Genomic DNA, 25,066 nt, shown 5'->3' with positions numbered 1-25,066 from the left:
TCCTATTCGTTTTTCCTACAACTACCATAATGCATTGCATTTCACTAAGAGCTGACTCGCACGAGTTCCCCCTCACACTCTCCTCCCTCTTTCTCTAGCCAGCCCGCACAAGTGATGTCCTGTGCCCAGAAAAAGAAAACAGGGAAGTATGATTGGGTGAAGGGGGTACTATGAGGAAATGGTACAGAAAGTATATTAGAAAATCAGATAATTTTTCATTATGAAAACAATAACATTTATTTGCTGAAACTACCCAACCCCTTTAATAAACCTGCCCTATTGTCTTTAAGGCTAAGGCCCCACGTTGCAGTTTTCTTTTTGTTGCAGATTTTGTTGTGGGTTTTTTGAACCAAAGCAAAGCATGGCTACAATAGGAATTGGAAATATATAGGAAGCTCTTATACTTCTCCCTTCTGCTTAATCCGCTCCTTGGTTTGGCTCAAAAAACTGCAACAAAATATGCAACAAAAAAAGCTGCGTTTCTGCAACATGGGGCCTTCTTTCCACAGCGCTTTGAACAGAAAGTTCACAGAGTTTTCCTTTGCGGACTTTCTGCTACAATTATATCTACAGGAAAGCCGCCGACTTTGCAGTTACTGTACATTGCCGCGGGCAAATCACGGCGTTTACAGCCCTTGAGGCTAGTTCTAATGGCAATTAATCCTAACATGAGACTCGACTTAACTCGAGAAGGGAGCACTAAGAAGGCAATAACAAAACAGCACACTTGAATGAAACTTTACTCCAGCAGGGTGTTCAGTGCTCTCTGGCAGACAGACAGCTTAATGGTTGCAGTGTAACAGACCATAAAAGATACAACACCAATATGTCAGGCCAATATGTCACAAACAGTACAGAACCTCTTTTAAGCCTTCCAGTTGAGGGACTCTTCAGGACAAGACCTATTGAGCCACAGTTCATCACTCACAAGGTAACAGGCTCAAGTATTGTGTAACATTCTGCATGTGTTGTTGCTCTCTCGCCTAACAAATGCAGCTACCGGCTTGCCTTGAGTTCACTGCATTCTGACACTTCCACTCCTGTGTATTCAGTTCTGTGTAGCACCTGGTCTAGCCCAAAAGGCCTAACAAATCGCCTGTGTGTACGCCTCACTTAGTTCCAAGCAGCATATGCTTATATTAGTCTGCTCAGCTTTCTGAACCATGTCCAAGCAATATTGAATATGTTGCTTTTGAATCTTACACTTTTGAACTATTTGGCATGAGTCTCATGTTTGTTTGTTTTTTTGCCTTCCTCTGGATCAACACTGTAGGGATTGTAGGGTTATAGGTTGGACTTGATGGACTAATGTCTTTATCCAACCTCATCTACTATCCTGCTGTGGTATTATCATTTCTTGACCTCGGCTTGTATATTGCCTACCTGTATCTCAGTCTATCCTGGACTACTGATCCTGAGCTTCCCACCCTGACCTATTGGCTTATCTAAGACCTTGTTTGTCTGCCACTGAACCTTAGCTTGTTCCCAACTATCCTACCTGTACCCTCGCCCATCAGGTCCCTGGTCAGCAGCCACCTATTCCAGTACCCCTCTGTTACCTGGCACAGCGGATCCACTTCTCATTACATGTTACTCTCTCACTGGATCCAACTCCATTCTCAGACCAGGCTTGTTTTGTACAGGCTGGCTTTGGTTATTCCTGTGCAGCTTTTCTAACACTATATGATATATGCATAAATTAACATAACATAGTATCATGACTGAACTCACATCCTAATGGCTGCATTGAAATCTATACCATCTAGCAGCTGGTGTAATATTCATCCATCATTTATAGAAGTAAAATAGCAAGGGCAACATAAAACCGCTACTTGTAACAAAATTTGTTGCAAGTTGCCTTTGAAAAGTCCTAATCGACTGGTTTGTGACTGTTAATGTCACCAAATTGGCGTCGATGATTAATAACTTTATAATTTGCACAATGGGGGGGGGGGGGGGAGTTATTATTTCATGTATGCCACATCTCCGTGACACTTTTCATTCATTTAAATGGTGATCAGGTGCGTTCTTTTGCACTCCGTGCCTGTCCTTAACTGTCCGTTTGTAGGATGCAAAGGGAAAAAAAAAAGGGAAAGGTGTGTGTGTGTGTGTGTGTGTGTGTGTGTGTGTGTGTGTGTGTGTGTGTGTGACGTAGTAGCATACAGAAATATCAATTAATGGTAGAGCATGAGGGAGGGAAAGGGGGGCAGAAAAGGGCAAATGGGCAAGAAATCAACAAACGCTCTGGCATAGCAGAGCCTACAAACATAACATATACAAAACCCCCGAAACATACGGGTATGAATCGTCATATGAAGTGAAGGAGAAATTGGACAAACAAGACGCATAGAGCGACGTCACACAGGGGACACAGTAGGAAAGAGGGAACGGAAATCGGCGGAATAATAGAAGTGGTTCCAAAGGAGCCACGTCTGTCAATGCCTAACATCATCCTGTCAGAGCTCAGCTACCAGGGTCTCCATAGTGCGCAAGGCAAGAACCTCATTCAACCAGCAAATAAGCGAGGGAGGGGCCGTAGACTTCCATAGCCTGGGAATAACTGAGCGAGCTGCCACTAACAGAAATCCGAGAAGTCTACGGATGGATTTGCGAAACTTCCAGGAAAACAGGGAAAGCAGCAGCGGGGCAGGATCATCTTCTAAATCTATCCCTGTCACTCGTAAGATTACCTGTCAGACCCCAGTCAAAAAGTCGAAAATCTTTAAAAACGGACAGTTAAGGACGGGCACGGAGTGCAAAAGAACGCACCCGATCGCCATTTAAATGAATGAAAAGCGTCACGGACACAGCTAGTGTCCGCTCCTAATGTCCGTGCGAGATTTTGAACGGACACTAGGAGCAGACACTACCTGTCAGACAATGATGGTAGTGTGAACGCTCCCTTAGTGTATATCTGGTACACATGAGAGCGCTTATTTTATTAACAGGCCAGAACTTCTTGATAATTCAGAGTACGAGTTAGACCCTTTTCTCTGCCAGTCTTAGTAAATTCCCCTCATATCTTTCTACGAAATTCTTTACAAAACAGATTACACATGAAGATCTAAGGCAGTGGCTGGTCATAGCATTTTTGATAGATGTCAATATATAAAAGTCCTTGAATTCCCAAGTCACCTGTAGTTAAGTTAACATTACGATATTAGGCTTCCAGATCATGAAATCTGTTTTTGGAACAAGCTTTCTTTATACATATGCACAGTAAAATGGAACAAAAATATGTTCTTCATGTTCTGATTTAGAAACTCCTCAAGTGAACTTTGGGAGATGTAGCTCCTTACAGATATTAATGATTTGTTTTTTATGTTAAGGTCCTGAGACAGAGACGATATGTCCGCTTTCAGATGGATGAGTGATTCTTCAGTCTCACGTTCTTTGCTCAACAGTTCTGCCAACATTTGGAATACAGACCATACATTCAGAGCAGTGAAAGCCGGCCTGGGAGGAGAAGTGCGTACAAATGAAGTATTAAGTCTGTTCATATAAATACACTTATTGATATTCCAATGCTTAACCCTGTGATACGGAACATCACTTTAGCTTTCTTCTTAGAAACTATATTACATAGATTAAAATAAGACTATTGAGTAGGTGTGTTAGTATGTGAAACTTGGAGAAATACAGTACACACTACTAAACAATGCCAGGTTTCATATGCCAAAAAAAGTAGCGCAAGACTTCAATGAATAAAAAGGACTCTATGGCCATTGCGATCGAGGCACCTACACGTCAGCGATGCATGGGTGTGCCTCATTGGTCCCAATCACTGCCCCCAGAAACGTCAGAGTGCAGCAATAGATTGAAGGCCTACCATTGCTGAGGTTTACAATATACTGAATACAGGCTGCGTTCACACAGAGATTTTTTGTTCAGGAATCTGGTCAGGAAACTGACTCAAATTCCTCCTCCAAAAAACGCCTCACCATACAGTCCTATGGTGAGGTGTTTTTAGGAGGAGGAATTTGAGTCAGTATCCTGACCAAAAATCTCCGTGTGAACGCTGCGTTCACACAGAGTTTTTTGGTCAGGAAAAATCCGCTTCAGGAAAATTCATGAGGTGTTTTTTTGAGGTGTTTTTTGAGGTGTTTTTCAGGCATTTCCGCCTGAAAAAAATCAATGCAAGTCAATTGGAGGTGAAAAATATGCCAGGCCTCCCATTGAGTTGTTTTGATTTCCAGAGGCGGAATCCGCCTGAAGAATGGACATGAGGAATATCCACTAGCAGATTTTTTTCTGCTAGTGAAGAATCTGTTAGCAGAAAAAAAAAAAAAAAAAGATTACATAGGACTGTATGGGGAGGTGTTTTTTGGTCAGGATTTTGAGGCAGATTCCTGACCAAAAAACTCAGTGTGAACTTAGCCCTAAGGAAGCTTCTCAGGCACCTTAAGTAATCTGGCAACACGCTACTACAACCAAACTCTGCTTTTTTTTTTTTTTTTTTTTTAATAGGGACCCTAGTAACTAGTGTTCTGTGTAACACACAGGGTCACAATTCTTGCCAGGGTTCTGCATGGGTCAGGGCTGATGCCTGGCAGTGCTATCTAAATTATTTCCAGTGATATTACTGGTTGGAAACAGTTGGGATTGGGATATTTATATCCTATATATGCAGCTACATATAAATATCCCAATCTCAACTGTGTTTTCAACTAGTGATATCTCTGGAAATAATATAAATAGCACTGCAACCTTAGTGTCATATGAAAGAAGAAAATCTCCTCTTTCACATGACACCAAAAGAATTTTATGGGCAGGGCCCCAAGGGCCGTAAACGCCGCGATTTGCCCGCAGCGGACACGCTGCGATTTGCAAAGCCATTGCGGCTTTGCAAATCGCAGCATGTCAATTATATCTATGGAAACGCCGGTAGCTTTCCCGTAGATATAATGGGAAGAGAAAGTCTGCGGAGGAAAACTCTGTGAACTTTCTCTTCAAAGTGCTGCAGAAAGAACTGCAATGCGTTCACGCCGCAGTTCTTTCCGCAGCACTTTAGCGCTGCGATTACGGCCCGTGGGGCCTTAGCCTATAAGTGTTTTAATAGCATTCTCCCCTACCCTGCCCTACCTTCATTTTCTCTACATGTTACACAGACCTTACTCCTTACACAGTAAAATTCAGTAAGGGGCAGGATCAGTTCTCAATACAGAAACAAGGAAAGAGTAAAGAGTTTAAGGAAATCACAGAAAGAAGGAAAAATGTGTTAATAAAGTATATTACAAAATATTAATTACATTATTAATGACACAAATACTGACAGAAAAACAAAAGTCTGAAAGTTTAGTTATGCTTTAAGTACACACAGAGTATGACAAAGGATTATGAATAAAAAAAAAAATAAACTACACAAATGTTATGCTACATACCCAAATCTTTCTTATGCAGACCACTTTAACTGAGATTTAAAGAGGACCTTTCAAGTCCTCATGAACGTAAGGTTTTATATAAGGCAAAAAAGTCAACAGTGCGCTGAATTCAGTTTCCTGGTATGTGCCTTGATGGTGGAGATATCAGTGCTGTTACTTTTGGCACCGATATCTCCCCACTGTCAGAAGGGCATTCCTCATAGTTCAGCGTCATCGCTGGCCGATAAGGAATGCAGTTTTTGACAGTACAAGGCTATGTTACAGTACAATCAGAGGGGGCGTTTCTCACAGTGATGATGCTGATCTATGAAGAACGCCCTTCTGACAGTGGGGAGAGATTGGTGCCAAAACTAACAGCACTGATCTCTCCACCACAGGAGCACATAACGGGAAAGCCAACCGTGCACTGAATTCATGAGGACATGAAAGGTCCTCTTTAAGGCTGAGGCCTCATGTTGCAGAAAACCAGCTTTATTTGTTGCAGATTTTGTTGCGGTTTATTGAGCCAAAGCCAAGAATGGCTACAAAAGGAATTAAACTGCAGCAAAATCTGCAACAAAGAAAAGCTGTATTTCCACAACGTGGGGCTTTAGCCTAAAGAGGACCCTTCATAACTTCCCAGAAGTTTAGTTCTTGACATCATTGAATAAGTGCTGACCCACTGATTCTGGCACAGTTGAAATTTCTCTAGCCCCACTGTTCCTGAGCAATCAATGCTGTTAGTTTTGGTGTTGAATATAGTATTTATACTCTGTAGTGTCAGGAAGGCTGTGTCAGGCAGGAGAATGTGATTTTGAGCTCTGACTATGGCTGTCCCTGATTTAAGCTTTGAATCATTCCCTCTTCCTGACACTGTCCTTCTGATATTATAGAGCCTAAAAAGCATTAGGCACCAAAACTAACTGTACTTGTTGCTCAGGAAAGGTGGGGGCTAGAGAAAAGATTCCAATTATGCCTGAATCAGTGGAGCAGTGCCTATTAACAGATGCTAAAAACTAAAGTTAGTGGAGGTGGTAAAAGGTTCTCTTTAATATCACAAACTATTAGTGTAACGAATATATATTACAAGACCCCTATGGCGAAATATTTAATTCAAATAATTGATTTGGATAAGATCTTTTGGAACTTTTTGTGTTGTAATTTTCCACATATTATACACTGCATTATTCACATACAAGTATGAATGAACCAGTCACCATGAACGTGATATACTAGCATAAAAATAACACAAATGCTATATACTATATACTTTTTGTAAAATAATTAACTGTAATTTACAAAAATGTTATTCCATTGCTAGTTGATGGCTTACAGGGTCCATAGGCATTCAGTGACTATGCCCCTCCTCCCCAGACTCCAGCTGCCTGCCTCACCTTCCTATCTGACCCATGAGGAATTTGTAACTTTTTCTCAGTCCCTTGCAGCCCATAGGCAAGACAAGAAATCTCTACAAAAATGAACTGGAAACAAGGTTTAATTCTGGCAGCTGCATCAACACTGGTGCTTTTTGCAGGTAAAAACTATGCGCTAAATCTAGAGTCTGGAATACATTGAATGCATATTACCTGGATGTAAGGGGTCTGGTACTCTGTGTGGTTTTGTTGTTTATCAGTACTATAAGTAGAAATCTATCTGACACGTTAGGTTTCTGTACATGGGGGTCTATCTGATATTTACTGTGTACTGGTTTTGCATATATGTGATTATTTGTAGAACAGCTTATGTGATATACTGTGTAATTTGGGGTCTATGTGAAACCTTTCAGACACATCAGTCTGCACTAAGTGCTATTCCTGCATATGAGGGGTCCGACACCTTGTATGTTATTCCTAGATGTGTTTGATATAATGTAAGATGTTAATTTACTTAAGAATTTACTCCATCCAATACAGTGTATGGTGATCCTGGTCTATCTGATACATTGTGATCATTCTGCATCTGAGAGGTCTGTCTGATATTTTGTGGAGTATCTGTTGTATGATATGCAAAATATCTGTTGATGTATCTGTTGATGTTGTATGATATTCCTGCATAATGAAGTTTATCAGATAGATTGGACTCTATTGAATACATTAAGCACTGATTCCTGCATATCAGGGCTATATATGACACATTGTGTGATTCTGTAGTAAGGCAGTAGCTGATATATGATGTATCTGCATATAAGGGTTCTATCTGATACACTGTGTGACAGTCCTGAATAAGAGGGGTCTATATGATACAATGTGAGATGGTTCTTTATATGAGAGGTCCATTGTATGATGTTATTACATATGAGGTGCCAATGCCATCTAGGTTACCCATATAGAATGGTACTTCAGATACACACTTGGTAAATATCTAGGTTACGTAAGCTTTATTCAGGTAAGTTTACTGCTAAATGTTTTTGGTTGATGTGCTACTTCAAGGAATCACTGTATGCATTATGCATCATAGTACATATGTAATGGATGAATATGTCTTTACAACACAGCATTATTAATGCATCGTAACAGCCATATTAATAAAGATAATACAACCTTATGTAAACCATCAATAATTTACTTTGTATATATGAATATAGTGACGGAGGCTATAAATCCATACTTCATTTCTAATAACACGTTTATAGTTTTACAGCTATTGCATATTGTTGTCAGGAATAAATGTATGAACTTACTGCATATGAAAGTGTCATGGTTTATTTCTCCGGTCTGATCTCTCTCTTTGCCTTCTAGTGTTCCAGGTAAGTGAAGGTGCTGCAGTAAGAAACAGTGATGATGGGGCAGCAGACAGGAAAGAAAGTAAGTAATATAATACGCAAACCATTTCTAAAACTATAATATGCACTGAAAATAAAATGTCCTTAAAAGCTAGGAACAGAAACGAATAGAACAGAACCAAATAAACATTTGGTTTATTACATACTTGTGCCTAATTCTTAAACTACAAATATTTATAGGCAGAAAGAGAACATATAACATGTACAAGTTGATCAGTACCAGAATATATCTGTCAGAGTCTGATAATATAGTAAGATTTTGTTTTGCAGACCTCGCTATAAACCTGAAAACCCCATTAAACACACTATATCCACAGGCTTGAAGAAGATTTTCATGCAGGAATCCGAAGCATCAAACTTCTTCAAGAAACGTGGCAAGAGATCAACTAAATCCCAGGATGAAATAAATGGTGAGGGTGTTTGCTTTGTGGATACATGTTTATTTTTCTGCTTCATGGTTTCCTTGAAATTGTTCAGGATTCCTGCTGTCACCATAATGGTATACAAGACCGGACTGTATTTGTTTGTTGCCTTTGGATTTCAGGATACTTGTAAGTGATCCTGGTTTAGGACTAAAGTACTGGCAGGATTTATTCTAATACCAATAACTGAACGTGTCACCCACTGAAGATTTACTGCATAGACTGTCACTAGTTTAGCTGTAATAGTTTTCCATTCATTGGTTTACAAATATGTGTAACAGTTACAGTTTAACAGTGCGATGTTCCAGGTACCTGCAGACATAGTACTACACATTATTTATTTTGATGCTAAAATCATATTCACACAGCAGATCCATGTGCGTGGAGACAATATAAAGGCACATCGGGTCCCTGCTGCCTTATGGTGCCTCTATGCACATGGAGGCATCATGGGAGAAGCTTCTACAAGAATACCTCTATAATACCACATTCAGTGGCACAGAGTGGTTGATTCATATAGAAACTAATATGAAAATCTTTCTTTGTTTCCATTTACAAGGAGGGATACGGGGGTAGAATAGTGCCAAATATTGTATGTGCTGAATTATGGCAGTGCTAGTAAGTGTTATAAATGCATATTTCATTCTAAACTGATTGACATAGTATTACTGTATAACCTGGGTAATTGATAACAGCGGGATTAGCTCACATTAATATACTGAATGTCCATATTTCATTACTGATTACTTAGGAAGTATACAAGTCTGCCCATAGTTTATTTAGACATGTTGTAAATGGTCCTATACGCATACACAGACTTTTTCCTATAACTGTCAGGTATTCCATCTCCGGGCTGTTTTCATTACGGTGTATAATGAAGGGCTCTCTTTACTTATGCAGTATGTGTGTACTAGACAGAGCGGCACAAGTGTCTGGTATGTGCTGGGCAGCACCAAGTGGCTGCAGGAGGTGCAGGGCAGCATGGAGAACACACTGAGGCTTCTAGTATTCTCACCTACAGCTCACATTACATGTCTCATAGGAACAGCTGGCTGGAGATGGCTGACTGCAGTTTCTGTCCTCCTCTGCCTAGCTCAGCACAAGAACCTTTATGTGAAAGTTCTACTTTACATTTGTTAAGCTTTATGACTTTTTAACATGGTTAACAGGAATGTTAGTACTATTTCTGAAACATATAAAATACACATTCACATGTTCCAAAAAGATACTTCTTATAGTCATCCTAAACAGTAGTGATGAGTATGGTGGCATCAAAGCAAATCTAGATCTATAAATTCTGGTTATAGTGAAGTAAAGAATCATCCTAAAGTAGCTCAGTGTACTAGAGAGCGGCACACATAATGGTATTCAATCCACACCCTATCATGTGGCCCCTCCTCTATTCAGGCAGCTTTCCTAAACCATCCCAATCATTGGACAACATTATAATAGACTATATATACATATATGTTCTACCTTTACCCAGAAGCCCCTGCCCACATCCCATAGGCAATAAAATACAACCTTTCTGGCTTCTGGGTTTTTTTTTTCCTATTTAGAAAAGTAGTAATATTTTCCCAAAACTGGATCAGGTAATGGAGCCAGGCATGGGTTAGGTTGTTTCTTTCATTGGCTTAAAACACAAGAGCAGGAATCCGTATTTCTGTGCTTTGCAGTTCCACCCCATCTGTTTTTGGTTTTTATTAATGTTTACCATTAAAGTCAAAAAGAGGATCTGTTATGTCTGTGATTTATACCCTTAGGATAGGGTGAACAGACCCTAAAAGCTATATGCACATGATGGTGAATAATGGCCGTGTGATGTTGGACACCACATAGAAGAATTAAAGGGATTCTACCATTAAGCTACCTTTTTTTTTCTAATGAACACGTCGGAATAGCCTTAAGAAAGGCTATTCGTCTCCTACCTTTAGACGTGGTCTCCGCCGCTCCGTAGAAATATTGGTTTTAACTGGTATGCAAATGAGCTCTCCGCAGCAATGAGGGCAGGCCCCAGCACTGAAACACCGATGACCGCGTCCCCATTGCTGCCCAGAGCTCTTTCCTGTAGCCTGAGGATCTTTGCACATGACCAAGCCCTGTACATGGGCAACAGTGTGGGTGGTAGGATCCGGCCTAAACTGGGACATGTGCATAGCAGTCACTACATCATAGTCAATTATCATGCAGTCACCTCCCAACATGTCCTATTGTTAAACAGCTGTTTTTCAGAGTCAATTATAAAGAATTGAAGAGTATGTACTTATTGTTCTAATAATGGACATGTTTATATGGGGCCTTAGAGTCCAGATGCAACAGACAAAAACATCTGCAGATTTTCCCTTAAATCTATTGCAAATCTGCATGTACGTGTCGGCTATTGGCCTTGGCTCATGCAATAGCAAATCTACAACATAATAGACATAAGAAAATCTGCAGTATGTATTCAAATCCACTAGGAGTTTTGAAAACTCCTTCCATAAATAACTTGCATATTGTTTCAAATTTTCAATGAAAAAAAATCTTCAAAATACTGACTGTGGCCTTAGGATCCAAAATATTATTTTATCTCCTCTTTCTTGTTCCCTTGACAATGGGCCTTGACAACAGAAATATCTGCATGACCATAACTATATTATTGCAGACAGACCATAACATTACTTTTCAGTGATGGATGGATTGGCACTAGAGATGAGAGAGTGCTATTCGAAACCGCAGTTTCGAATAGCACGCACCCATAAGAATGAATGGAAACGGCCGGCCGTTTTACCTCCTGCGTCCATTCATTCTTATGGATGCGTGCGATTTGAAACGGGAGTTTCGAATACTCGCTTATCTCTAATTGGCACTAAAATATGGCTTTCCAAACTAGTGCAGTTACATGTGCCACAAATACCCAATAAACAAGCAAGAAAACAGAGTGGACTATAGTACCCATGTAATTGTAGTAAAATTAATACTTTTATGTTTATATATCAACCAACAGTTCTTGTAAGTGCCTTAGAAATAGTTAAAAGGTTTATGCAGCTTCCAAAAATTATCTGCAAATACTCTCCAGCAGTTCTAAGTATTCGCTGTTTCCTTGTGCAGCCTTTGCTTGGCTTTATTTTACTTGGTGCTCCTTGTATGACTGTTCAATACATGAAGTGAATCTGTGGACAAACTACATTTCCCATGATTCATTCTGCCTGCTCTCTCTATGTTTGCTGCTCATTATGGGGGAGGGGGGAGGAGTGGTCACAAACCAAACATCACAACAACATGTGACCTTGGATGTGATGCCCTGTTCACATCTGTGTGTGTATTCCATCCGGTTAGCGTCCATATGGAGACCCCCCCCCCCCCGAACGGAATATAAATGCAATTGCAAGTGCTGTTAAAGCACACGGACCCCATTATAGTCTATAGGGTCCATGTGCTTTTACAGTACAGCACTTGCAATTGCATTCCATTCGGGGGGTCTCTATTCGGGCGCTAACCGTACCGAATACATACGCAGATGTGAACCAACCCTGAGAGTGATTTATTACCTGTGATTTCATTGCAGAGGAGCGTGAAGAAGGGAGGGGAGAGAGCAGGCAGATGAATCATGAGAAATCAAGTTTATTAAATTTTTTAATTTTACTTATTTTTAAAAAGGGATCAAAACAGTACAAATACTATTTAAGGCGAAGGCCCTAAGTAGCAGGCCATAGCAAAAAAACAAAAAAAACAAAAAAACTGTTGCGTGAAAAACCACAGCAGCAACACATCATGGTTTCCCCACCCAGCGCTTTTGACAGAAAGTCCGTAGCGGTTTCCTCTGCGGACCATCACCCATATGGAAATCACCAGCGTTTACGTAGATATAATTGGCATGCTGCAATTTCCAAAACCGCAACGTGGAGGCTTCGCCTTACATTTTGCATCAGCATGATCATACTGACCCACAGAATACAGGTACCACACCGTGAACGCCATAAAAATTAAACCCATATGAAATTGGCACAAATGCATTTTTCAATCCACCTCATTCTGGGTTTTTTTTCCAGCTCCAAGTACATCTATAAAGGTTATTGAATGGTGCCATTAAAAAAAGTATACCGCATATACTCGAGTATAAGCCGAGCCGAATATAAGCAGAGGCCCCTAATTTTACCACAAAAAACTGGGAAAACTTATTGAATCGAGTATAAGCCGAGGGAGGGGGGGGGGGGGGGTAGTGCAGCAGCTACTGGAAAATTTCAAAAATTAAAATGGTAGGAGTTTTTGGGTGCAGTAGGTGCTGGGTGTTGGGGAAGGGGAGGGGGTGTTTTGGTTGTCTGTCTGCCCCTTCCCTGAGCTTGAGGACTGTTTTTTCTTCCCCCACTTGGAATTCAGTCTGGCTGAATACAGGGTATCTGCAGTGCTCCTATTAAACCCTTCCCGACAGGATAGGAGCACTGCAAATATTCTAGGGAACGGAGTGATTTAGAACTTTTATTTTTAAAATCTTTTTTGTTGTTCTCACTATTTTATGGGAGATTCTATACATTGATATTGTGGCTGGTTATAGACCCCCCCCCCCCCCCCCCCCCACTAAAAAAAAAAAGAAAAATTTTTTTTTTGCTGACTCGAGTATAAGCCGAGGGGGGCTTTTTCAGCACAAAAACTGGGCTGAAAAATTCGGCTTATACGCGAGTATATACGGTAATTTGTCCCACAAACAAAAAAAATTATATATAGGATGGTGTAAAAATATGCATAAAATAGGCTGGTGGAAACATATGCAAAAAAATAGGCTTGGTCCTTAAGGGGTTAAATAAAATGACCATGTGATCATATTCAGCAATACAATGTAATACTCTGAAATGTAAGTTATTTTGTATGTACTTTTTTTTTTTTTAAGGTTTAAAATTTAGAGGAATTGGAGCTGAGATTTTAGTTTTTCTTTTTTTTTTTTGCTGGGGCTTTGAACCCTGCTATCACAAGCCCCATGTGAATAAAATTGCATTAGCTTAATCACTGATACATTCACACTTATGGGGCTTGAGCACTGGCTGATTCACATGGGGCTCTTGTGGGGCCTCATTCTCCTGATACCTGGTGAATCCCTATCCTGTAGGTAAGTATATACTTCCAGCATACAATTGGAATCAAATGAACCTAGATGTAGTCAGTTTTTTATTGTTCGTTTCTTTCATTGAATGCTGTTTTATGAGGAACTGGAGATTTAAATTTTTCAGAAAAATGAAGCTATGACCTCTAGAACAATACAGTAGATAAAGTACATAGGTTTGGATATTTTAATAAAAATAATACAGAGTTGATCAAAGGTAGATACTTTTTCTTTCCTGTTACTGTGAATTAACATTATAAGAAAGAAATCAAAATTTATTTGATCCATACTTCATCATTTCAGCTGAGAACCGCCAAAGACTGGCAGCAGATGAACGCCGAAGAGAGTACTATGAGGAACAGAGGAATGAGTATGAAAACTTTGTCGAAGAAGAACAGGATGGTGAGTTTCACATATTAGAGAGTTATGCAAGTGGATTTTTTAATCCAAAACCTAGCCCTAAAATATGGGTGTGTGCACATTCTTGTCACTGAATTGTAATAAATTCCTCCCATAGTTTAAAGTCCTAGCTAACGGATTATGCATCAATCTAGAGAGATTCTTTAGGGAAACAAAAAGGAGGTTTTATCAAGATCTGTACTCCAAAATTCTGGAATTAAAATATTGCAAAGTAAATTTGTAAGACATTTTGAGCTCATTTGCGAAAGAATTGTGACATTTTGCAGTTACATCAAATACTCAACTTTTAAAATGTGGGTGTAAATGTGATTTTTGATAAATTTGGCAAATTACAGCAACTCAGATTTGGACAAAACCAACCTAAAGAAAAAACATCTCATTAAGATACATCTCCCCCTGATGAGACTATATAATACAAAGTAAAAATTTCCAAACATTTATCATCAGGGCTCTGTTGACATCTGACCATATTCACAATTCCCAACTCAGGTTTTATAGGGTATTTTGGTGGCATGGCACCTCAAGTTTGCACAATATAAAGACTGAAAAAAAATGTACAGGATGCAATGCACTATGTATTAAATCCATAATTCTAGTTGCATATATGCTGCTGAAAAAAGGGTGTGTATGGAGTAGAGAGTAATGTGACCTCACAACGATATGCCAGGTGGCAAATTAGGACTGTGTAATGGTGGTGGCTAGGGTGTTAGGGGTAGAGAAATTTTAACCCATAGAGACCTACATGTACTCCAGAGTCTGCAACTAGTACTTTGGTGTGGATAATGTACAAACACCAGGACCACAATAGAGCATGGGTAGCAGGCTCACTAATACCCCAAATAAATATGAATACCCAAGAAATATACACACACCAAACACACTAATGACACAGCATGTCCATTAAATTACTGCCACACACTAGCTAGAGTCCAGTTACTCTCAAAATTCTATATGCCACATACACACTGGATAGCACAAAAGCCTGATGCATTTCTGCTGTATTAAACAGCTCATCAGAGGCATAAAGGCTAGCAACAGCCTTAAATCACATTATGACAAGGTGGTGCCCTTAACGAGCAGTAGTGTGATCTGCCCAGTCAGCCATAGTGTATGGCCGCAGCGAGTACCACGCACAGCCAGAACTAAATATCACCTGGAAGGGGCATAGCTACGGATGTTCCAGGGGGTGTGACCGATACCCAAATCAGCCACACTTCCCTGCAACGTAGCGCCAGTAACCAGAGTGACGCTCAGAGAGTGTAATATCTAGCACAACAAACACCCCTACCAGCTGCACCCATCAATCGTAGCTGCATGAATTGTGGAGCAGGAAGGTTACCTCCTTGACAATTGTATCCTGAGATGGAGTTAAACCATCCTTCACACTGGAATTTTCTGACATCCTGGTTGGGAATTGCTGACATACATTGCACAACCTAATGTAAATGGGTCCCAAACTACATACAGATTAATCTCAAAATGTATACCTATAGGAGAGAGAAGTTTTTCTGTTACAGCTTAAAATATCTGACTGTCTTTGACAACTTCCCTTTCTCATGATTAAGATGAAGCTAAAAATATTAAATTTGCCAATGTAGTAGAAAATCTACACTCAACCCAATTTCCCCATTTGTCTACAGAGCAAGAAGAACGCACCCGTGAACAAGTTGAACAATGGCGCCAGTGGCATTATGATGGACTGTCTCCTTCCTACCTATACCAGCGTCAAAACATTTAAGATCTATTGAATTAATGTATATAGAATTTTCAATCAATAACTCACCAAAGTTCTGCCATAGCTCAGCAGTACTAGTAGCCCAAAAAACATAGGTTGTATAAGCTATACCGGTTTATTTGCAGAATGTTTGTTGCTTAAATGCAGACTGTCTTGTTGTAAAATTTGTTTCTTCTCCAAAGCTCTCTCGCAAGAAAACATTTGGTAACTGTTAAAAGCTTTTGGCGTATTATAACAGAACATAGTAGGGGGAAAACATAGTATGTGTGTGGGTGGGGAGTTTAGAAGCAATGTTCAAGTGTAAAATGTAAAAATGTTCAACCCAAATAAAAAGGTGGAAATGCCTAATGATATGCTACTATATTATTCCCATTTACAATAATGTTCCCAGATGTTAATATTAATGAACTGTCAGGTCATCAATATCTGATCTGTGGAGGTACAACTGCCCCACTGACCAGCCATTTGCAGTCGCTCTGGTAGAAGTCAAACACTCACCATTCTAATATTTGTAACCTATCCTATGTATAACTCCAGAAACTCACAATCCAAAATCACTTTGTGGACAACTGCATTTTTTAAAATATGAAATCTGTCACTTTATGTGGTAATAACTTTGGAACCCTTTAAAGAGTCCAGTTCTTTATATCATTTAAATAGGCACTGCACCAGTGATTCTGGAGCAGTTGAATTTTTTTCTCTCTGACCCATACTATTCCTGAGCAATCAATGTTATTAGTTTTGGTGCCTGATATGCCATTTAGTCTCTGTACGATCAGGAAGGGTGTGTCAGGTAGGGGCAGACAAGGGGTGTGATTGTGAGCTCTGACACTGGCTGCCTCTGGTTGGAGCTCTGAATCACACCCCCTGCCTGACACTGCCCTTCTGACATTACAGAGCTTAAACAGCACATCCTGCACCAAAACTAACGCCGCTTGTTCTTCTGAATGGTGGAAGCTAGAGAGGAAATTCCAACTGTGCTGAAATCAGTAGAGCGGAGACTATTAACAGATAAGAACTTGAATTGGTGGAGGTAGTGAAAGGTCCTCTTTAACTTAACTGATTTTAAGGTTGTCTATTCGTGCTACTTTATGCTCCTGGTAAACTTGACAATATTTTTTGCATGTATGAGGGGGGGGGGGGGGGAATATATAGGACATTTGATGTAAATCAGGAAAATTTCGTTTTCAAAAGGGACCACATCAGTTCTAAAAGACTTTAAAAACCTATATATTAGAAACCTCACAGATCACTCCATGTTCAAAACTTCTCCTGTCAAATAATTCAAAATAGTATTTAGGAAGTTTAACCGTAAGCATTTTACAGGAATTAGAACAAAATGAAGTATAAGGCCCCATTAGTGCTGCCCAGACAGTATAATGCTAGCTAATGACCACTCTACTCCACTTCACCATCAGGGAAGGTTAAATGAATATGAAATAGTTTTCCTAACTTGTCTAAACCCATGGAGGGTTCCGTGGGTAACCACTTTTTAAGTGGAAAGGTTCTCCATCTTCGGGTCCCCATGTGGATGAAAATGTTAGTGTGAACCTAGCGTCAGCTGCAAGAAAGTAAATGTTACAACTCCTATTTTTATCTGTTGATCCTCACAAGAATCTTAGATAGATATGCTGAATACATCAATTAAAAAGATTTATTTTACACATACATAAATGTTCAGTTGCATTCAAAATTGTATAAAACTCAATCAGTTAATGCAGACACTCTGTGTGACATATAAATATTTACATGGAAGTTTGTACATGCTGAGAGTAGAGGCTGGAGACCACTACAATCAACAAAATACACATTTTGGGAAATTACTTCAAAATAGACATTAAAAAAAAAATTCTGGGTGAGAAATGATCCATTTCATTTTTCAAGCGGTGGAATTTGTATAATATATTTTAGCAAATCACATGATATTCAGACCATGAAAAGTTCCATAAAATACCATCCAACTCTGTAAAGGCACAATATGAGCTAGTGTTAAAGTTGTATCTGAGCCATAAAGGTTAAGAAATATAATGCCATAGAGAACCATGTATTACTTAAGGCTATTAAGAAATTTTCCGTGCTCCTCTCCCCTTGGCAGCAGTGTTTCACCTCCAATTTTCGGTCCACTTTTTTCCTGTTTAGTTAAAACAAAAGCAGAGTAGTAAATTAATACAAAAGCACAAACATTAACAAACCTCCAGGCCAGCAAAGTGCTACCAAGCACATATTACCTGCCACCCCTCTGGTTAAAGTGTATCATTTGCCACCCATTACATACATATTCTCTCCCAAACTGACATGTGCCACATATTCGTCTCAGATTTGCAGTCTGAAAACAAGCCATAACCATTTCATGCCCTTGCCCCACTTACTTATGTGGGCAACCTATGTATAAGACTGTAGAATTAGTAACTAATAGAGATGAGCGAGTACTGTTCGGATCAGCCGATCCGAACAGCACGCTCCATAGAAATGAATGGATGCACCTGGTACTTCCGCTTTGACGTCGGCCGGCCGCTTAAAGAGGACCTTTCTCCACTTTTCGGCACATGCAGTGTTATATACTGCTGGAAAGTAGAGATGAGCGAACAGTGTTCTAACGAACTCATGTTCGATCGGATATTAGGCTGTTCGAATCGAACACCGCGTGGTAAAGTGCGCCATTACTCGATTCCCCTCCCACCTTCCCTGGCGCCTTTTTTGCTCCAATAACAGCGTAGGGTAGGTGGGACAGGAACTACGACACCGGTGACGTTGAAAAAAGTAGGCAAAACCCATTGGCTGCCGAAAACATGTGACCTCTAATCATTCTGAGCTTGCAATTCACCGGAGACGGAGGTTTCCGTCCAGTTAGCTAGGGCTTAGATTCTGGGTAGGCAGGGACAGGCTAGGATAGGAAGGAGAAGACAACCAACAGCTCTTATAAGAGCTAAATTCCAGGGAGAAGCTTGTCAGTGTAACGTGGCACTGACAGGCTCAATCGCCGCAACCCAGCTTTCCCAGGATCCTGAATGGAATACACTGACAGTGTATTCCCGTATACCCCATATATACACCCCAAATCCCCGTTCCAACGGTGTGCCCCCCCACCTTCGCCCCAGAAATACCCTGCAAGTCCCCTAGCAATAGAATTGGGGCTATATACACCCACTATTTTTGCTACTGCCATATAGTGCCATTGTCTGACTGGGAATTCAAAGAATATATTGGGGTTACAAATACCCTCATTTCTTGCTACTGCCATATAGTGCCAGTTTCTGACTGGTAATACAAAGAATATATTGGGGTTACAAATACCCTCATTTCTTGCTACTGGTATATAGTGCCAGTTTCTGACTGGTAATTCAAAGAATATATTGGGGTTATAAATACCCTCATTTCTTGCTACTGGTATATAGTGCCATTGTCTGACTGGGAATTCAAAGAATATATTGGGGTTACAAATACCCTCATTTCTTGCTACTGGTATATAGTGCCATTGTCTGACTGGGAATTCAAAGAATATATTGGGGTTACAAATACCCTCATTTCTTGCTACTGGTATATAGTGCCAGTTTCTGACTGGTAATTCAAAGAATATATTGGGGTTATGAATACCCTCATTTCTTGCTACTGGTATATAGTGCCATTGTCTGACTGGGAATTCAAAGAATATATTGGGGTTATAAATACCCTCATTTCTTGCTACTGGTATATAGTGCCATTGTCTGACTGGGAATTCAAAGAATATATTGGGGTTACAAATACCCTCATTTCTTGCTACTGGTATATAGTGCCATTGTCTGACTGGGAATTCAAAGAATATATTGGGGTTACAAATACCCTCATTTCTTGCTACTGGTATATAGTGCCATTGTCTGACTGGGAATTCAAAGAATATATTGGGGTTACAAATACCCTCATTTCTTGCTACTGGTATATAGTGCCAGTTTCTGACTGGTAATTCAAAGAATATATTGGGGTTATGAATACCCTCATTTCTTGCTACTGGTATATAGTGCCATTGTCTGACTGGGAATTCAAAGAATATATTGGGGTTATAAATACCCTCATTTCTTGCTACTGGTATATAGTGCCATTGTCTGACTGGGAATTCAAAGAATATATTGGGGTTACAAATACCCTCATTTCTTGCTACTGGTATATAGTGCCATTGTCTGACTGGGAATTCAAAGAATATATTGGGGTTACAAATACCCTCATTTCTTGCTACTGCCATATAGTGCCATTGTCTGACTGGGAATTCAAAGAATATATTGGGGTTACAAATACCCTCATTTCTTGCTACTGGTATATAGTGCCAGTTTCTGACTGGTAATTCAAAGAATATATTGGGGTTACGTGCACCCACAATTTTTGCTACTGGTATATAGTGCCAGTTTCTAACTGGGAATTCAAAATGCGCAAGGCTCCCGGAAAGGGACGTGGACGAGGCCGTGGGCGAGGTCGGGGGAATGGTTCTGGGGAGCAAGGTAGCAGTGAAGCCACAGGGCGTCCCGTGCCTACTCCTGTGGGGCAGCAAGCATTGCGCCACTCCACAGTGCCAGGGTTGCTTGCCACATTAACTAAACTGCAGGGTACAAACCTTAGTAGGCCCGAGAACCAGGAACAGGTCTTGCAATGGCTGTCAGAGAACGCTTACAGCACATTGTCCAGCAGCCAGTCAGACTCTGCCTCCTCTCCTCCTATTACCCAACAGTCTTGTCCTCCTTCCTCCCAAAATTCCCAAGCTTCACAGAACAATAACCCCAACTGTCCCTGCTCCCCAGAGCTGTTCTCCGCTCCTTTCATTGTCCCTGAACCTGCCCCTCCACGTCACGATTCCACGAACCTAACAGAGGAGCATCTGTGTCCAGATGCTCAAACACTAGAGTCTCCTCCATCTCCGTTCGATTTGGTGGTGGATGACCAGCAACCCACCCTCATCGACGGTGATGTGACGCAGTTGCCGTCAGGGCATCCAGTTGACCGGCGCATTGTGCGGGAGGAGGAGATGAGACAGGAGTTGGAAGAGGAAGTGGTGGATGATGAGGACACTGACCCGACCTGGACAGGGGGGATGTCAAGCGGGGAAAGTAGTGTGGATGTTGAGGCAGGTGCAGCACCAAAAAGGGTAGCTAGAGGCAGAGGTCAGCAGCTTAGGCGAAGCCAGGCCACACCCGGAATCTCCCAAGATGTTCCAGTTCGTACCCAGCCCCGAAAAACTCCCACCTCGAGGGCACGTTTCTCAAAGGTGTGGAGTTTTTTCAAGGAATGCGCCGAGGACAGATATAGTGTTGTCTGCACAATTTGCCTCTCGAAATTGATTAGGGGCTCTGAGAAGAGCAACCTGTCCACCACTTCAATGCGCCGTCATTTGGAATCCAAGCACTGGAATCAGTGGCAGGCAGCAACGGCAGGACAAAGGCCACCTGCCGTTCACGCCACTGCCACTGCCTCTGCCGACTGTGCTGGCGATGCACTCCAGAGGACGAGCCAGGACACCACTTCATCTGCCTCCGCCACTTTGTTGACTTCTTCCTCATCCTCCCCTGTTCCTGTCTTATCTCCTTCTCCTGCACCATCAAAGGCACCATCAGGCGCTTCTTTACAACAACCCACCATCTCTCAGACATTGGAGCGGCGGCAGAAATACACTGCTAACCACCCACACGCGCAAGCCTTGAACGCCAACATCGCTAAACTGCTGGCCCAGGAGATGTTGGCGTTCCGGCTTGTTGAAACTCCCGCCTTCCTGGACCTGATGGCAACTGCGGCACCTCGCTATGCCGTCCCTAGCCGTCACTACTTCTCCCGGTGTGCCGTCCCCGCCTTGCACCAGCACGTGTCACTCAACATCAGGCGGGCCCTTAGTTCCGCCCTTTGCACAAAGGTCCACTTGACCACCGACGCGTGGACAAGTGCATGCGGACAGGGACGCTACATTTCACTGACGGCACACTGGGTGAATGTAGTTGAGGCTGGGACTGCTTCCCAAACTGGCCCGGTGTACCTCGTCTCCCCGCCTAACATTCCTGGCAGGGACACGAGAAGAACACCCCCCTCCTCCTCTACCGCCTCCTCCTCCGCCACCGCCTCCTCCTCCGCTGTTAGATTGACCGCAGCTACGAGTTGGAAACGTTGCAGCACTGGCGTTGGTAGACGTCAGCAGGCCGTGCTGAAGCTGATCAGCTTGGGGGACAGACAGCACACTGCCTCCGAGGTGAGGGATGCCCTCCTCGATGAGACGGCAATATGGTTTGAGCCGCTGCACCTGGGCCCAGGCATGGTCGTTTGTGATAACGGCCGGAACCTGGTAGCAGCTCTGGAGCTTGCCGGACTCCAACATGTTCCATGCCTGGCCCACGTCTTCAACCTAGTGGTGCAACGTTTCCTAAAGAGCTACCCCAATGTTCCAGAGCTACTGGTGAAAGTGTGGCGCATGTGCGCCCACTTTCGCAAGTCGACAGTAGCCGCTGCTAGCTTAAAATCTCTCCAGCAACGCCTGCATGTGCCACAACACCGGCTTTTGTGCGACGTCCCCACACGCTGGAACTCAACGTTTCAGATGTTGAATAGAGTGGTTGAGCAGCAGAGACCTTTGATGGAATACCAGCTACAAAACCCTAGGGTGCCACAAAGTCAGCTGCCTCAGTTTCTCATCCATGAGTGGCCATGGATGAGAGACTTTTGTGACATCCTACGGGTGTTTGAGGAGTCCACAAGGAGAGTGAGCTCTGAGTATGCGATGGTGAGCCTTACAATCCCGCTCTTGTGTGTTCTGAGAGAATCCCTGATTGACATCAGGGATAACTCAGATCACACAGAGGAGTCAGGGATAGCATCCGATCCGTCACAGCTGGAGAGTAGGTCCACACATCTGTCCGCTTCATCGCGTTTAATGGAGGAGGAGGAGGAGGGGGAGGAGGAAGAAGAGTTGTCCGATGATGTGATGGTGATACAGGAGGCTTCCGGGCAACTTCGAATCGTCCCATTGTTGCAGCGCGGATGGGTAGACATGGAGGATGAGGAGGAAATGGAGATTGAACTTTCCGGTGGGGCCAGAGGAGTCATGCCAACTAACACTGTGGCAGACATGGCTGAGTTCACGTTGGGGTGCTTTACAACCGACAAGCGTATTGTCAAAATCATGGAGGACAACCAGTACTGGATCTTTGCTATCCTTGACCCCCGGTATAAAAACAACATCTCGTCTTTTATTCCGGTAGAGGGGAGGGCCAATCGCATCAATGCTTGCCACAGGCAATTGGTGCAGAATATGATGGAGATGTTTCCAGCATGTGACGTTGGCGGCAGGGAGGGCAGTTCCTCCAGTAGGCGACCAAGTTCTCACCGGTCCACACAAACGAGGGGCACACTGTCTAAGGTCTGGGACACCTTGATGGCACCCCCTCGCCAAAGTGCCGCCACGGAGGGTCCTAGTGTCACCAGGCGTGAGAAGTATAAACGCATGTTGCGGGAATACCTTTCAGACCACAGCCCTGTCCTCTCCGACCCCTCTGCGCCCTACACGTATTGGGTGTCGAAGTTGGATCTGTGGCTTGAACTTGCCCTATATGCCTTGGAGGTGCTGTCCTGTCCTGCTGCCAGCGTCCTATCTGAGAGGGTGTTCAGTGCAGCCGGTGGCATCATCACTGACAAGCGCACCCGTCTGTCAGCTGAGAGTGCCGACCGGCTCACTTTGATAAAAATGAACCACCACTGGATAGAGCCTTCATTTTTGTGCCCACCTGTGTAAAGCACCCCAATATGAAACTCCATGTCTGTACTCAACCTCTCCAATTCCTCCGCATCCTCATACTCATCCACCATAAGCGTTGCACAATTCTGCTAATACTAGGCTCCCTCCACCCCGATTTCCCCCAACTATGCTGGTTAGAGGCTCCCTCCACCCTGCTTTCCCACAACTCTGCTGGTTAGAGGCTCCCTCCACCCTGATTTCCACCAACTCTGCTGGTTAGAGGCTCCCTCCACCCTGCTTTCCCACAACTCTGCTGGTTAGAGGCTCCCTCCACCATGAATTGGTCCAAACTGGGCTGTTTAGAGGCTCCCTCCACCATGAATTTGCCCAAACTGGGGTTTTTAGAGGCTCCCTCCACCATGAATTTGCCCAAACTGGGGTTTTTAGAGGCTCCCTCCACCATGAATTTGCCCAAACTGGGCTGTTTAGAGGCTCCCTCCACCATGAATTGGTCCAAACTGGGCTGGTTAGAGGCTCCCTCCACCATGAATTGGTCCAAACTGGGTTTTTTAGAGACTCCCTCCACCATGAATTTGCCCAAACTGGGCTGGTTAGAGGCTCCCTCCACCATGAATTTGCCCAAACTGGGCTGTTTAGAGGCTCCCTCCATCATGAATTGGTCCAAACTGGGGTTTTTAGAGGCTCCCTCCACCATGAATTTGCCCAAACTGGGCTGGTTAGAGGCTCCCTCCACCATGAATTGGTCCAAACTGGGCTGGTTAGAGGCTCCCTCCACCATGAATTGGTCCAAACTGGGCTGGTTAGAGGCTCCCTCCACCATGAATTGGTCCAAACTGGGTTTTTTAGAGACTCCCTCCACCATGAATTTGCCCAAACTGGGCTGGTTAGAGGCTCCCTCCACCATGAATTTGCCCAAACTGGGCTGGTTAGAGGCTCCCTCCACCATGAATTGGTCCAAACTGGGGTTTTTAGAGGCTCCCTCCACCATGAATTTGCCCAAACTGGGCTGGTTAGAGGCTCCCTCCACCATGAATTGGTCCAAACTGGGCTGGTTAGAGGCTCCCTCCACCATGAATTGGTCCAAACTGGGCTGGTTAGAGGCTCCCTCCACCATGAATTTGCCCAAACTGGGCTGGTTAGAGGCTCCCTCCACCATGAATTTGCCCAAACTGGGCTGGTTAGAGGCTCCCTCCACCATGAATTTGCCCAAACTGGGCTGTTTAGAGGCTCCCTCCATCATGAATTGGTCCAAACTGGGGTTTTAGAGGCTCCCTCCACCATGAATTGGTCCAAACTGGGTTTTTTAGAGACTCCCTCCACCATGAATTTGCCCAAACTGGGGTTTTTAGAGGCTCCCTCCACCATGAATTGGTCCAAATTGGGGTTTTTAGAGGCTCCCTCCAGCATGAATTTGCCCAAACTCTGCTGGTTAGAGGCTCAATCCACCCTGATTTTCAAAACAAATGTTGGTGCCAACCTCAACTTACTACAAGGGCCAAATTCACTGCTGGTGACAAGCTCTCCTCACTGCAAGTGCCAAATACACATGTTTCAAGGTGTTTTCCTACTGT

At 42.7% G+C, this 25,066-nt stretch overlaps 2 protein-coding genes across 2 annotated transcripts in view; one reads left to right on the top strand and one right to left on the bottom strand.

Annotated features, from left to right (window-relative positions):
- The first annotated feature begins 6,776 nt into the window (after positions 1 to 6,776).
- UCMA (upper zone of growth plate and cartilage matrix associated) lies at positions 6,777 to 16,139 on the top strand. The gene is made up of 5 exons (XM_075276275.1): positions 6,777 to 6,894; positions 8,099 to 8,164; positions 8,460 to 8,552; positions 13,945 to 14,043; positions 15,702 to 16,139. The coding sequence occupies exons 1-5, from the start codon at positions 6,837 to 6,839 to the stop codon at positions 15,797 to 15,799; spliced, it is 414 nt and encodes a 137-aa protein (XP_075132376.1). The 5' UTR covers positions 6,777 to 6,836; the 3' UTR covers positions 15,800 to 16,139.
- Positions 16,140 to 17,754: 1,615 nt separating this feature from the next.
- Positions 17,755 to 25,066, bottom strand: part of MCM10 (minichromosome maintenance 10 replication initiation factor) — a 37,179-nt gene continuing 29,867 nt past the window's right edge. Inside the window, exon 18 of the mRNA XM_075274027.1 lies at positions 17,755 to 17,927. Coding sequence (XP_075130128.1) covers positions 17,844 to 17,927 — 84 coding nt within the window. The 3' untranslated portion in view covers positions 17,755 to 17,843. The remainder of the gene's footprint in view (positions 17,928 to 25,066) is intronic.

This window comes from Leptodactylus fuscus, chromosome 5 (assembly GCF_031893055.1).
Source record: "Leptodactylus fuscus isolate aLepFus1 chromosome 5, aLepFus1.hap2, whole genome shotgun sequence".
Classification (NCBI taxonomy): Eukaryota; Metazoa; Chordata; class Amphibia; order Anura; family Leptodactylidae; genus Leptodactylus; species Leptodactylus fuscus.
The sequence above is the reverse complement of the archived record's forward strand: the minus strand, read 5'-3'. Positions and strand labels throughout refer to the sequence as shown.